The 13,881-nt window shown below is 36.4% G+C and overlaps 1 protein-coding gene across 1 annotated transcript in view; it reads right to left on the minus strand.

Annotated features, from left to right (window-relative positions):
* The window catches only part of CFAP47 (cilia and flagella associated protein 47), a 965,255-nt gene that overhangs the window by 277,397 nt on the left and 673,977 nt on the right, over positions 1-13,881 (minus strand). Inside the window, exons 53-54 of the mRNA XM_036744194.1 lie at positions 7,329-7,504; positions 5,977-6,084 (exon numbers count right to left, since the gene is read on the minus strand). Coding sequence (XP_036600089.1) covers positions 5,977-6,084; positions 7,329-7,504 — 284 coding nt within the window. The remainder of the gene's footprint in view (positions 1-5,976; positions 6,085-7,328; positions 7,505-13,881) is intronic.

Below are 13,881 nucleotides of genomic sequence, written 5' to 3' on the forward strand. Positions count from 1 at the left end.
TCACCCTCTTACAAACAAATACAGGTAAAACTCCTTAGCTTCATGGTGCCCTTGAGGAGCTCCACAATTGAGAGACATTCTACTTTGCCAGACTTATTTCATACCCTTCCCTTTTTAAGTACTCCAGTCAAACTAGATACTCTTCCGCCCTGAACAAGTCCTGAATTATGTTTGCCTCTGGACCTCTGTGCGAGTTCTTCTTGATGCATGGGATACACTTCCTCAACTACTGTTAAAATCTCTGAGAGATGGGTTCTATTATTATGCCCATTTTACAGATAAGGAAAATGAGGCAGAGATGCCCATTCTTTTTTAATAGTATTTTATTTTTTCCAAGTACATGTAAAGATAATTTTCAACATTCATTTTTTTAATAAAATTTTGAATTCCAAATTTTTCTCCCTCCCCAAGACAGCAAGAAATCTGACATAGGTTATATATGTTGGTTGGGTGGTTGTTGTCCTTCATTCTTGAAGATGACCAAAATGACATCATTGTGCTCGAGTCAAGATTCAATGTGTCTGACTGTGGCTGATCAGGCCAATAAGAGCTCAGAATGCTCTACCACAGGTCGGGCACAAATAGTCTGCATGAATATTTGGGGTGGACACTCCAAACTTGTGCATCCTGCATTTCCTTTGAGCTGTTTCAATTCTGTTTTGCTCAAACAGCACAGTACCTTCACTGTTGTGGGAACACCAGGCTGAGCTGCCCTGTGCCAATGTCTCCCATGTCACACAATCAATCCCAAAGTTCTCGAGAGAGACCTTGAGAGTGCCTGGTATTTCTTCTTCTGACCACCATGTGAACGTATGCCCTGTATGAGTTCTACATTGATCATGTTGTGAAAGAAGAAATCAGAACAAAAGGGAAAATCCATGAAAAAGAAAAAAAAACAAAGATAGTATGCTTCAATCTGCATTCTGACTCCCTTAGTTCTTTCTCTGGATGTGGACAACATTTTCTCTCGTGTGTCTTCTGGAACTGTCTTGGATCATTATGTTGCTGAGAAGAGCTAAGTTTATCATGGTTGATCATCACACCATGTTGCTGTTACTGTGTCCAATGTCCTCCTGCTTTTGTTCACTTCACTTTACATCAGTCTTTCCAGGTTTTTTCAGAAATCTTCCTGCTCGTCATTTCTTACAGTGCAATAGTATTTCATTACATGCATATACTACAATTTGTTCAGCCATTCTCCAATTGATGGGAATCCCCTCAATTTCTAGTTCTTTGCCACCACAAAAGAGTTGTGACATAGATTTTTATACATGTGGGTCCTTTTCCCTTTTTTATGAAGAGATGCCCATTCTTTAAGGCCTAGGTCAGATGCCACCTTCATCATCAAAGCTTTCCTGATCTCTACCAGGGGTGGAGAACCTGTGGCCTCAATGTTACACGTGGCCCTCTAGGTCCTCAAGCATGGCTCTTTGACTGAATCCAAACTTCACAGAATAAATCCCCTTAATAAAGGATTTGTTGGGAGCCAAGACAGTGGAGTAAAAGCAGGGACTTGCTTGAGCTCTCCCCCAAATCCCTCCAAACATCTGTAAAAATGACTCTAAACAAATTCTAGAGTGACAGAATCCACAAAATGACAGAGTGAAACAAGTCTCCAGCCCAAGACAGCCTGGAAGGTCAACAGGATCTATCTCACTGTGCTGGGGGTGGAGCACAGCCCAGCGTGGGCCGCGCTAGCACAGACCAGGTCAGAGCAGATCTGGTAGAGCAGGCCTCAGGGCACTGAATCACTGGCCGCTGTGATTTCGCTGTGACTTCTCGACCCACAAATGCCAAAGACAACTTAACAGATCAGTGGGAAAACTTTAGGAGCTGGGTGAGAGAAGGGCATGTAATGGGCCCAGACTGGGAGGTGGAGGTGGCGGCAGCCCCAGCAGCAGCAGCAGCACTGGTGGCCACTTCTGGAGCTCCAGGCCCACAGATGATGGGGGGAATCAAGCAGCCAATAAGAGCAGAAGTTCAGGGATCTCTTTGCTGGCACTGAGGCAGGATTCTCTTGCTTTGCTCTGCTTGGATCTGGGTCACCCTCCTGGGTAGGGGTCTTGGGGTGAGAAGGAGCACTGGTGTGGCCGAGCTTGTGGTGGCTGTGGAGAGGGAGCCCTCCTCCCAGTTCCAAGGCAGAAAAGGGGCTTGACGTCACTCACAGACCATAGCACAGGCTCTCTCTTCAGACATCTCTCCTTGGATCATACCACCTCAGAAGAACTGAAAATTTACAGGTGCCTACAAGCAGCTCTGAAAACAACTACACAAATCCCCTGAAGCTTGTGACAGAGCACTCTCCACTCTGCAAGCAAGGTCATACCTTGACAAAGAGCTCAAAAGTCAAGTAACTGGCTGGGAAAACAAACAGACAGTGTAAAAAACTCAGACTATAGAAACCTATTTTGATTACTAAAAAGATCAAAATATACAGCCAGAAGAAAACAACAATGCCAAAGATCCTACATCCAAAGCCTCTAAGAAAAATATGAATTGGTCTCAGGCCATGGAAGAGCTCAAAAAAGATTTTGAAAATCAAGCAAGAGAGGTAGAGAAAAAATTGGGAACAGAAATGAGAAGGATGCATTTCTGGAGCCTTTGGGGCTTATCTGCCCATCAGTAGTAGTTGATCAGCAGTTGGTATGGGCGGCGGGGAGTAGGGGGGTCCCATCTCCACAAAGGCTGTCTGCCTGGACTGTGGCTGCAGGGTCCATGCTGCACATGCCCAGTCAGTTGTCATGGTGGTGTTATTGCCACGTGTCATTTTGTAAGAAAAACATAACAATTACATGGAAGTTTGAGGTTTATAAAATATATCCCTCACAATACCTGTGAGGTAAATAATGAAAATATTATATTCATTTTACATATGAGGAAACTATGGTTCAACTAGGCAATGGGAGACAGTAAGTCTCACTAATTACTAATTAGCTATTACCTACTAATTAGCAGAATTAGTTCTCAAGGGCAGGTTTACAAATATCTAGGACCACATTAGGTTTTCATCTCAATTCTTTGTTGAACTCCTCTACTATTCTGTGACTCTGTTTGGCTTGATTTAATCTTTGTAGCTTCCTTATCATCTAACATGATGACTTGTATTTGGTAGGTACCTAATCAATTACTGAAGACACCTACTAAAGTTAAGAAACTGAGAAAAAAGGCAAGAAGTCAAATGTGCTGTAGAGCCTAAAAATCAATAGAAGCACTCAGCTTAGAGCATGGCAAAGAATAAATGCTTTGTCATTCATTATTCATTCAAATTAGAATAGATGTTTGAATCACATTTCCCTAAAATGTTCCTAACACCTTTAATAGTAACGTTTTCAATAAGGTTTCACAGATTGTTGAAACCTCAATAAATATTTTCGTATCCGAATAACTTTCCTGAGCTACAGAAATCTTCACTGAACTCATAAGCTACTGATAAACAATTACTCAAATGAAGTATAAAGGGAGAAATGGCCACACAGGACCCAGTCCTGAAAGGATGCTGAGATTTCCACTCACTTCCAAATGGATTATACAGCTCATGCACAAAAATTTCCTGCTTGGTTCCATTCCAATCTGTGGTTCATTGGAAGGCAGTTTCTAGCCACCTGTGACTGAAGTGCTGTGTATGTGTGATAAAGAAAAGCCTTCTGACTGGCTGCCAAGGAGAAGCACTGAGCTCACCACAACTCATTTGCAAAAGGGAAGAAATGAAATGCAACAAAGTGAGGCAAGAGCTGCTGTGAGTTTTTGGGTGTGGGAAAGGTAGTTAACCTATCTCCCGCTGGGCTGCTATGTTTATCTGTCAACACTCGATGCCTCTGTTTTCCTTACCTGGGGTGAAGGAGTATTCTGATAGAAAAGGGCCCAGGCAAGTGTGTGAGATCAGAAGACAGACACATCAGAGGGGTCAGAAGTCCTACTGACAACTGTTGGTGACAGTAGAGTCAACCAGCAGTGACAGCAGTGAATGCCAGAGTGGCAGAGGAAGCACTTTCAGAGGTAAAGACAGGTACCCAAGGATGGCGACTACTTTAGGAATCAGGAGCCCTTGTGTCACAAAGAACTAACTGCTGGCTATGAATTATAGACAGAATCACCGATGGAAGTTTACTATTAAAATTATTAAAAGTTTGTAAAAAGAAATTGTGTCTCCTTTGGAAAGCACAGAATGAGAAGTCAGATATTTCATCTTATAACATTTAGATCTTCTACTGGCCTTTGTCATGGCATGGGTGGACTGTACAAAATAACATACCACTGCATTTCTCAAGTAACTGCACCATATTTTTCAAAATCATTCAAACTTTTTCAAAATTTGTTTTGATGCTTGGCAAACGAATTCATCAAGAAATTAGTAGTAAAAATAATACTTTTTAGTCGAGTCAAAATTCATCTATTTGATAATAATAATAATAGTTAACATTTATATAGTTCCTGCTTTGTGCCAGGCATTGTGCTGAAAACTTTACAATTATTATCTCATTTGATCTCAGAGGATCTCCAGGAAATAGGTGCTATTATTACCTCAATTTTACAGATGAGGAAAATGAGGCAGACCATTAAGATTAAGACACTTGCTCTGGATCACACAGCTAGCAAGTTTATGAAGCTAGATCTGGACTTGGGTTTTCCTAAGTAGCAGCATAATCAGAAGATCTTTTGTTTAAATCAAAATGAACAATAAAAAATAAATTAATAATAATAAATTAATAGATGAAAAATAATAATCAAAATGCAAAATTAATAAGTGTAAAGATAAACAATCTAAACTGCTTTTCCCCTTAGATTCTAAGTTGTTCTTGTCATGAGGAATTCAGCTAAAGACAAATGATTACATAACATTAAAAAAATTTATGTGACCCTAAGCACAATAACTATTTTATGTTTTAATGGAACATTAGCTCAAAGTTACTTTATGTTTTTATTACAGAAACTAAAATATCATGCATTTCATTTGAGTGATTTTATTCCTTTTTCTTTTCCAAAAGGGGGAATAAAGTAAAAACACTTTTAGCTGGACTATAATGCTGAAATTATGTGTTGGATAATATTTGCCTTCATTTACTATTTTTCTCTAATCACCTAAATGTAAGATTTAAGGTTATTAAATTGATGCCAAATTTTAACTTTATATACGTATAGTGTATTATCTTTAATTTTATTGTTTATCATGAATTTTAATTTTTTCAATGTGACTGCCACTTCCCAATGACCTATCTCATCAGAGTTCTCCCTTTGTATTAATAATCATAAGCAAACTAAACTATGACTCTGATGTCTCACTGTGGCATGGAGCTAAGGCTGAGTTCATAGGATCATAGATTAAGAGCCAAAAGAAAACTTAAGAGTTCATCTCCCTAATTTTACAGTTTAGGAAAGTAAGTCTCAGAGAAGTTAAATGACTTCACCAGGGTCACACAGCTCATAAATGATGTGAATTTTAACCCAGGTTTCATGACTCCAAATCCAGTGATCCTGCCCTTATGCCACATTATCTCTCTTCAAATGGTGAGAATGAGCCAAGGCTGAGGCTTCACTGGGCAAAACTGGCAGCAGGACAAGGAGACAAGGAGTTTGAGGAGAGGGGAGAGTGAATTAGTTCACCAACAAACACATGTGGAAATTAAAGGCTGACTCAAGGCCCCAATATAGCAAATAATTCTCACTTCTTTGATTAGTATTTTCAAGCCCTTGAATGATTAGCCTAGAATAGAAATAAGAAAGATTCTGTAAAACAGCAGCACCAACTATTGCATAAATATTATGAAATGCTGGGAGGGATGGACTGACCAAAAGTTGCTATTTGTCCCCTATATAGAAAATAATAAATTAGCCAGTTTTTCCTTAGTGGTTCCTAAAAATTACACATTCCACTAAAAGCAAATCGAAACAATAATTATCCCTCATGTAAAATACATAAGCATATTATAGTAATATATTAACAGCAGAAAATAATTAGCCCAGTGACATCCAACTTACTTTCCAAGGTCACACTGTATTTCTGGCATTGTAGTTGGTCTTGGCTTTTCAGCAGTTAATTTCAGTAAATACCAGAACTCTATACCTATACGAGGCTGGAAAACAACACTGAAAAGAGAAATGTTTAAAATTTTATCAGCAAGACTACTGTATTCTTAACTATTAGGCAAGCAAAACAAAAGTTCAAAATAATTAGCAACATTTAGCCTGAGACACAGCTTCAAATACAATGATTCTCAATGTGAATACCACTTGAGAATTTTATAATTTAACAGAGTTTTAGTGGTTTAAATTAAAATTTTGAAATACAAGTATCAATTAATTTACTTAATATGTATTTTCCAAAACCAATTTATCAGTAACCACTTAGTACTAGTTAATATTCTACAGATATATTGCAATCCAAATGAAATCTCACCGGTAAAGTGGCATATATAGTATTGTGCTTTTGTTATATTTCCAAATGGGGAAAAAAACCTAGAAAATCTTCTCAACTATAACATGCATGAATAAATTATATTTGACATAATCACCCATCCATAACAAATAATATTTTTAGTTTCATGCTTCCAATTATGAATATCATATTTTGAACTGAAAATATTATTACTTGATCAAAAAAGTAATTTCAGGAAAAGCATCAATATACCCTAGCACATAAGGACAATTTAAGAGGATTTTGGACTTAGAAAATTAATATAAAGAATTTTAAAACTGCTTTTTAAATTAGTAGGTTTGTCACTTTCACTGACTGGAATGAGAAACACTGAGGTTCAAATCCTACCTCTAACCCATTCTGTTTGTGTGTCTCTTAATGAGTCACTTACATTCTCATAGCTCCAGGGAATTTTCTAAGGCTAAATGTCAGTCGATAAACTTTTATTAAGTGCTTATTGTGCTGTGCACTGAATATCACAGATGAGATGCTTGTCTGCATACAGGGAGTTTCCACAGTGGGAATTTCCTATACAGATTCTCTGTCCAGAATTTCTAGTTAATAAACAAAGTCAAATGGATCTCCATAAATGGAAGTGAAACTTGTTTCCACCTGTTATGAGTGAAATATTTTATTCACTTAAGAAGGTTCTGACCATATACTTAATGACAAGGAATATACATGAAAACTACAAATTATCTAACACAATTTGTAAAGAAATAAAATTATTGCATCGAAGAAAGCACATGGCAACATCAAAACGCCACATTAAGAAATTCGGCCAATTAAAAAAAAATTCTACAAGATAAAAGTGAATGTTCTTAAAGGTTAAGTCATGGAAAAGAATAGCCATGGTCAAGGAAGTTAGTTCAAGTATAGCAAACATATGATATCCATCAGGCTTTCCAAAACATACCTTTCGTTTGCATAGCCTATGATCATCGGAGAATATCTGACTACATAGGTTATTGTTTCATTTGGTTCCAGAATAACTGTGGACTCTCCACTAAGGGAAATGTCTGTTAATATCACATCTAAATGGAGGTGTCTTTGTTTAGGATTAGTAATAGATATTTCAATTCCAATAGTGTCCTAAAGTTAAAAAAAATACAAACAGCTTTCAGTATCAACAAAGAATAATTATTTTTGAGAGGCAAATCATAAGAAAACTCCTACAATACAGTTGCTTCTTTATAAAAGTTTTTAAACTTGATTTAACCATTGATTGCATTTCTTGTATTCCAGGACTCATTCTTTTCTCATAAATATACATTATTCGACATGTTTATTATGCTTTGTTAACTGTGGTGAGGCAATTATTTAGTTTTTTTTTAATACCAGAGCCTGTGAAAAGGCAAAAATTAATATTTAAGTAGAAAGTCATTTTTTCTGGGCTGTTATATAACTTCATATACAAAATATTATTGCTGCTTTTGCCCACTTCTTGTACTTATAGCAGGGCCCCAAACCATGAAACCTCAAATTGCCTGGAGAGTAGGGAAAATTATACAATCAGAATTATATGGTTTTGGGTCAGCCGGGTTTACTTAATCAAAACCTCCCTATTTCCCCTCCAAACCCTGCCCACATCCTCATGCTCAAAGTCTCCTATCATGGCATCTTGCCCAGGACTGTGCTATGTTTCAGCACCCAACCTGAGACTTCTTTTACACTCAAAACTTATCTGTCTTAGATCCCATTCATCCTATTTCAAATGTGACTTTTGGAATCAGAATTTTAGGGGTGGAACGGACCTTGGACCTATCCCTTGGATGGGACCTATCTAGTCAAGTCTCACCTAAAAGGAATCTTTTCTACCATCTCCCTAACAAGTGAGCTAGACTAAACCTGAAGAAGTCCAGTGATAGGCCATCCACCGCCTCCTGAGGCAGTACCTTGTTTTTGAAGATTTCTATTTGCTAGGAAATTTTCTTTGGAGAGTGCTAAAGACATTAGCTTACACATAACTTTCAGTTTCTTGCCCCTTGTTCTTATCTCTAGAAAGAAAAATGGCAAACAAAACCTACACATACACATGAACACACACACATGTGTATGTGTATATATAATGTACGTATACACATATACACATATATGGAGAGAGGAATATATATATATATATATATATATATATATATGTTTGTATGTGCCTATTGTGTTTTAGATTTTGAAAAGTGCTTTACATCAATCATCTCATTTAAGTCTTACCACAGTCCTATCACCTAGATCCTACATGTATAATTAACTCCATCTTACATGTGAGGAAACAGGTTCGTAGCGGTCTGCCTATAGTCAAGAGTCAAAAGTGGAATTTGAGCAAAGCCCTGCAGGTCCAGCCTTCTAGCCACCACATATCACGCTTACTCTGTGAGCAGAACCAGGTCTAATCCTTCTTCCATTTTGTAGCCTTTTTAAATACTTGAAAACAGCTACATTTTCTCTTTTCTTTGCTAAATATCCACAATTCTATCAACAGTCTTTCATGACATGACTTCGAGTCCTCTCACTGTACTGTTTGCTCTTCTCTGCACACTAGTTTATCAGCTGGCAGTTCTCAAGGGATAAATAATCGTGAAAGAATACATATTTTAATGGATGGTGATATATGACCTAAGCAAGGGGATATACTAAAATTTGAATGAGAGTAAGTGATAAAGAATTCCAAAAGAGAGGGCCATGGCGGGAATTTTGGACACAAAGAGCTGACTTGTAAAGGAAATGCTTTCACATTTCAGGGTCTTTTCCACAGCTCTCAAATCAAGCTACGTATAGACGACTGGCAGGAGAGATGAGAGAGAGAATCAACTCCAAAGGAATTCCATATTGTCATTACTGCTTTGTACAACACATTAAATCACACAATAGATTCCAGATGTTCATTTTAAGAGGTAAATTTTTGGATAAATTACTTAACAGTAGCAGGAAATTGGACAAATATGGTAGATTAGGTACAGAGTAAACAATACATCATAAGGGAAGAAGGAAAATAAGGATGTCATCCTGATTTATAATTAGGTTACTATATGGCTAAGGTCACTCATGCTCAGGAAATTTACATGACTACAAGTTGTTTAAATTTTTAAAGGATTCAACAAGAACATGTGTACTTCTATGGCATAGTCACAATCACTTTGGTCTCTTATTTATGGCATAACATATAGTAAAGCCCAAGCAGGAACTGATTAGTCTGCCCATGACTACAGGTGTCCATGAATGGCACACTATTTCCTCTAATTTGAATTTCTTTATATCTGAGAGTAATATGCTATTCGGCCATGCTTTACATCTGCACCAATTGCAAATAAACCAGCTAACAAGCCAAACTGGCTTTGCAAAATTTCATTGGAGCTTTATAGTATATGGATTCAATAGATCCTTTGGCTTTTGCTACAGTAAGCCTTCCCCAACTCCTCTTAATTCCAGTGACTTCCCTCTGTTAATTATTTCCAATTCATCCTGTATAAACTTTGCTTTGTGTATATTTGTTTGCTTGTTATCTCCCCCACTAGGTTGTAAGCTTTGAGGGCAGGGAATGTCTTTTGCCTCTTTGTAGCACCAGTGCTTAGCACACAGTAAGCACTTAATATCGATTGAATGATTTCTGTCCCCGCATTCTCATCTGGCCCTCCGTCAGATATTGTGCACTTTTGTTATATGATAATCAATCTGGTAAAAGTGTGACAGTGAAAACAAATTCCATGTGCTAGCCCTCACTACCAACTTCCCACCCCAACTCCTGTAGTCATGGCTTGGGGATAATGAGCGTCTTTGAATGTCTTTTCACGTAAGAAACTAGTTCACTTTTATTGGGCGCATGATATATGTGGCATACCAAAAGAAAAGACTGGTACTGGGATTGAGCCCACTTCATTTTGTGGGTAACTATGACATTGTTATATGTTGCTAGGTGGCTTCCACAAATATAACTCCTACTTCTTTCTGATGCTCATAATAGTTTACGACCAATTGCACAATTTTCCTAAAACTTCTCCCACATAGTGGTCCCATCTACTCTCTCCCTTTGATCTACTCAGGATGTAATCAGGCAGATTCCTTTAAAGGACCAACTTCTTTTTCCAAAAGTAGGATTTTTCAACAACCTGTCATTACTACATGTCTGTAAGATACCCTTTTGTATTGTCAACCATCATTTCCCTTTCAACAAGTAGTCCCAGTTAGTTAATGAATACTATTTATTATCTTTGTTCAACATGCATTTATTCAATGTTGCCCTAATCCCCTGTGTTTTCCTGGGGGGCCCACGACCATAATTATATTTCAATACCAAAACCAAAACTAAAATAAAATGCCATAGACATCTAGGCCATCCTTATCTCATACTAAAACTGAAATTTCCAAACAGATGGATAACCTAAGTCTTTTTGAAGGATGTGATCATTTGCATGTCAGCAATATAATCAAGCACAATAAGAAATTTTAAATTATGAGGTTATGAAACTTTCATTTATGATAATTTGTCAAGAAATTAACTGACATTCTTACCAATCTGCCATTTTTCATGGACCTGATTGCATTTGGTTTCTTCATAGTTTTCATGACCCCAAATAATCCAATAACTTCCATAAGAGTTTGAATACTATCAACCAGTGATGGCTTTTTTTTAAGATGGAGATTCCCTCATTGATTTAAACTTTCTTTTAAGCAGGATTTTTGATGAGTTAAGTCAAGACAATAAGCATTTGCTGAGTGAACAAAGGACTATTTAACAGAATCTTGAGGGTTTTCAAATTAAGTGTTTAATCTCATCAGGAAATGCCTTAAGTTTTCCACAGAATTAAAATAAAACCTGATCACAATGGAATCCTATAGTTGTAACTACCAATGAATTAGAGATTCATTCCTTATATTCTCATCTCAAATTTAAAGTTTATCCTTAAAATTAAAAATAAACCTATTAGTCTAAAAATCTTTTAAATGAGCTCTATTATATGTTACCAGAAAAGGTTACTAGCATTACTTATTTAGTTTTTGGAGGAGACTCAGAGTGAGGCCACTCTACCAATCTAGATCGCAATGTTTCTGAAACTTATCATCTTAGAGAATAGTTTGGATACACTGAAAGATTAAGTGATTTGCCTAGGGTCACACACCTAATTCATGTCAGACAAAGAACTTAAACCCATTTCATCTTTACATTAGAAAAAAACAGAAAGCCATCTTCCTATTCACTTTGTCATAGTGAATCTCACTGGCATTATGTTAAATTATTTAATATTCTATAGATGGGAGAGTTTAAATCATTTAAAATTTTCACACTGTAGTCAGCTTACGAAAAGCTATTTATCATTATAATAAAGCATGTTAAATCTCTAATTAATAGTGCAAGTTGCTTTTCCCCCTAGGATAAGAAAAATAGTCTATCTAAATCTGGCTATGACTTAAATACATTATAGAAATACCAAAATACAGGAAAAATGTTTTTTTCTTTTATGATAGTCTATTATTTTATGAATTGTACCTTTAAAATACATCCCCATATTATATTAATTTTAGAAAATTACCTTGGGCCAATATGAACTGTGGGTACACATCATTACAAATACAAAAATTATGCCTTTCTTTGAAAAGTTGCTTATTTTTAGTAAATAACCTAGTTACAGACTACTTAATACTAGCACCATTATGTACAGAGTTCTAAATTTGTTCTTTAACATTCCTCTCCTAATTATTTATAGCATTTTTTGAAGTAAATTTATTTCAGCGAATGCTAACCTAAGACATTTTACAAGGGAAGTTTCATCTGCAAGAACCATTAATTATCTTTCTTTGAAAGGTATTCCACTGCCTGCATTCCATTTTATGATAAACAGATCTTACTCAGTGGGTAGTTTAATAGTCACTGGAATTGCTGTGAATTCTTTATAGCAGAAGTCTGAAATATTTGGCCAATGTTTCGGAGGTTAGTAGTGCACTCCCTCTCTTTAGGATGGATTGTAAAGATTTACTGTAATAGTATATATGGTAGGGTCAATAATATGTTTAAAACGGCTGTGACTGATGTTTTATTGAAGATCAAGGAAAATAATGCTGGCTGTAGATGGTCATTTCAGAAACCACTCTTCATCTCTACATGAGCTGTTTTGGGTAAGATGAGAGATTGCATTCCTCTGAAAGTTGTACAACTTTTTCTCCAACTTATATCTAAAGAATAGTTTATTCAGGATTACATGTCTATATTCCACTTTCAAAGGCATGGACTCGGAGAAACAAATATGACTTCTCAAACCAAAAGTACATGCTTTATAAACTAAAAATTGGAGAAATTCTCAAGGATTACCCATAGTTCTCAGAGACTGCAAAATAGATATATAAGTAATTTTCTCTCTCCCTCTCTCTCTCCCTCTCTCTCTCTCTCTCTCTCTCTCTCTCTCTCTCTCTCTCTCTCCCCCTCCCTTCTACTAAATCATTGAATAATAATAAGCAACATGGCAAGGTAATAATACTTCTGATCCTCACAACAATCCTAGGGAGCAGGTGCTATTATTATCACTATTTTATAGATGAGGAATTTGAGGCAGAAAGAAGTTAAGTAATTTGCTGAGAGGGACATGTAGGTAGTGTTTAAGGCTTGATTTGAACACAGGGCTTCCTGACTCTAGGGCCAATATTCTATCCATTGTGACAGCTACCTGCCTAAGTAGATAGAAGGGCAAATAGAATAGTCTTGCTTCATGTCCTAAAATATATTGATTTTTTTTTAATTTTGAAATTTTGAAAACAAATGGAAGAATATGTACAACTCCTGACTATAGTGAATTGGAGATATTTCTTTCTTTCCATGTAAGAAGACTGAAAACAAAATATGCTGAAATAAAATAAAACACCACCACATTAACCTTGTGAAAATACTAAAAACCTTTTGCCAATGCTCATTGAATTTCTTAGGTTTTACATCTATCTATTATTTCCTTTATTTTCCCTAAGATTTCTCATCATTCCCTGATGGTTAGTGACCAACCTACTGTCTTAGAAAGTTGCATGAGCCTCACAGAGGATAAGGGATTTTTCTATAGTCACATAGTCATTAAGTCAGATGTGGGATTTGAACTCATGTGTTCCTGACACCAAGTCTACCACTCTCAAGTGCACCACACTTCCTTTTATGTTTGGCTTGTCTTTTCATTATTTATAAAATTGGTTCTTTTTCTCACGGTAAAAACAAACAAAAATGCACTGATTGCACTTTTACTTCAAGGATCTTCAGTTTTATCAGCATGGGTTCTACCTCCACTAAAGTAGATTGTCACTATGGACAGCTTTCACCAAAAATGTTCCTCAAACTAAAGCAAAGCTTCTGAGAATGTGGTGCTCCAAAATTAGCTAGGCTACTTCTCAGATTATAGGTCTATCTTTTTGTGTGTGTTTATATGTATATATGTGTGCATGTGTGTGTATATATATATATAATATACTGTATGTGTACATATATGTGTATTTTATATGTGTGT

Source organism: Trichosurus vulpecula, chromosome 2 (genome assembly GCF_011100635.1).
Source record: "Trichosurus vulpecula isolate mTriVul1 chromosome 2, mTriVul1.pri, whole genome shotgun sequence".
Lineage (NCBI taxonomy): Eukaryota > Metazoa > Chordata > Mammalia > Diprotodontia > Phalangeridae > Trichosurus > Trichosurus vulpecula.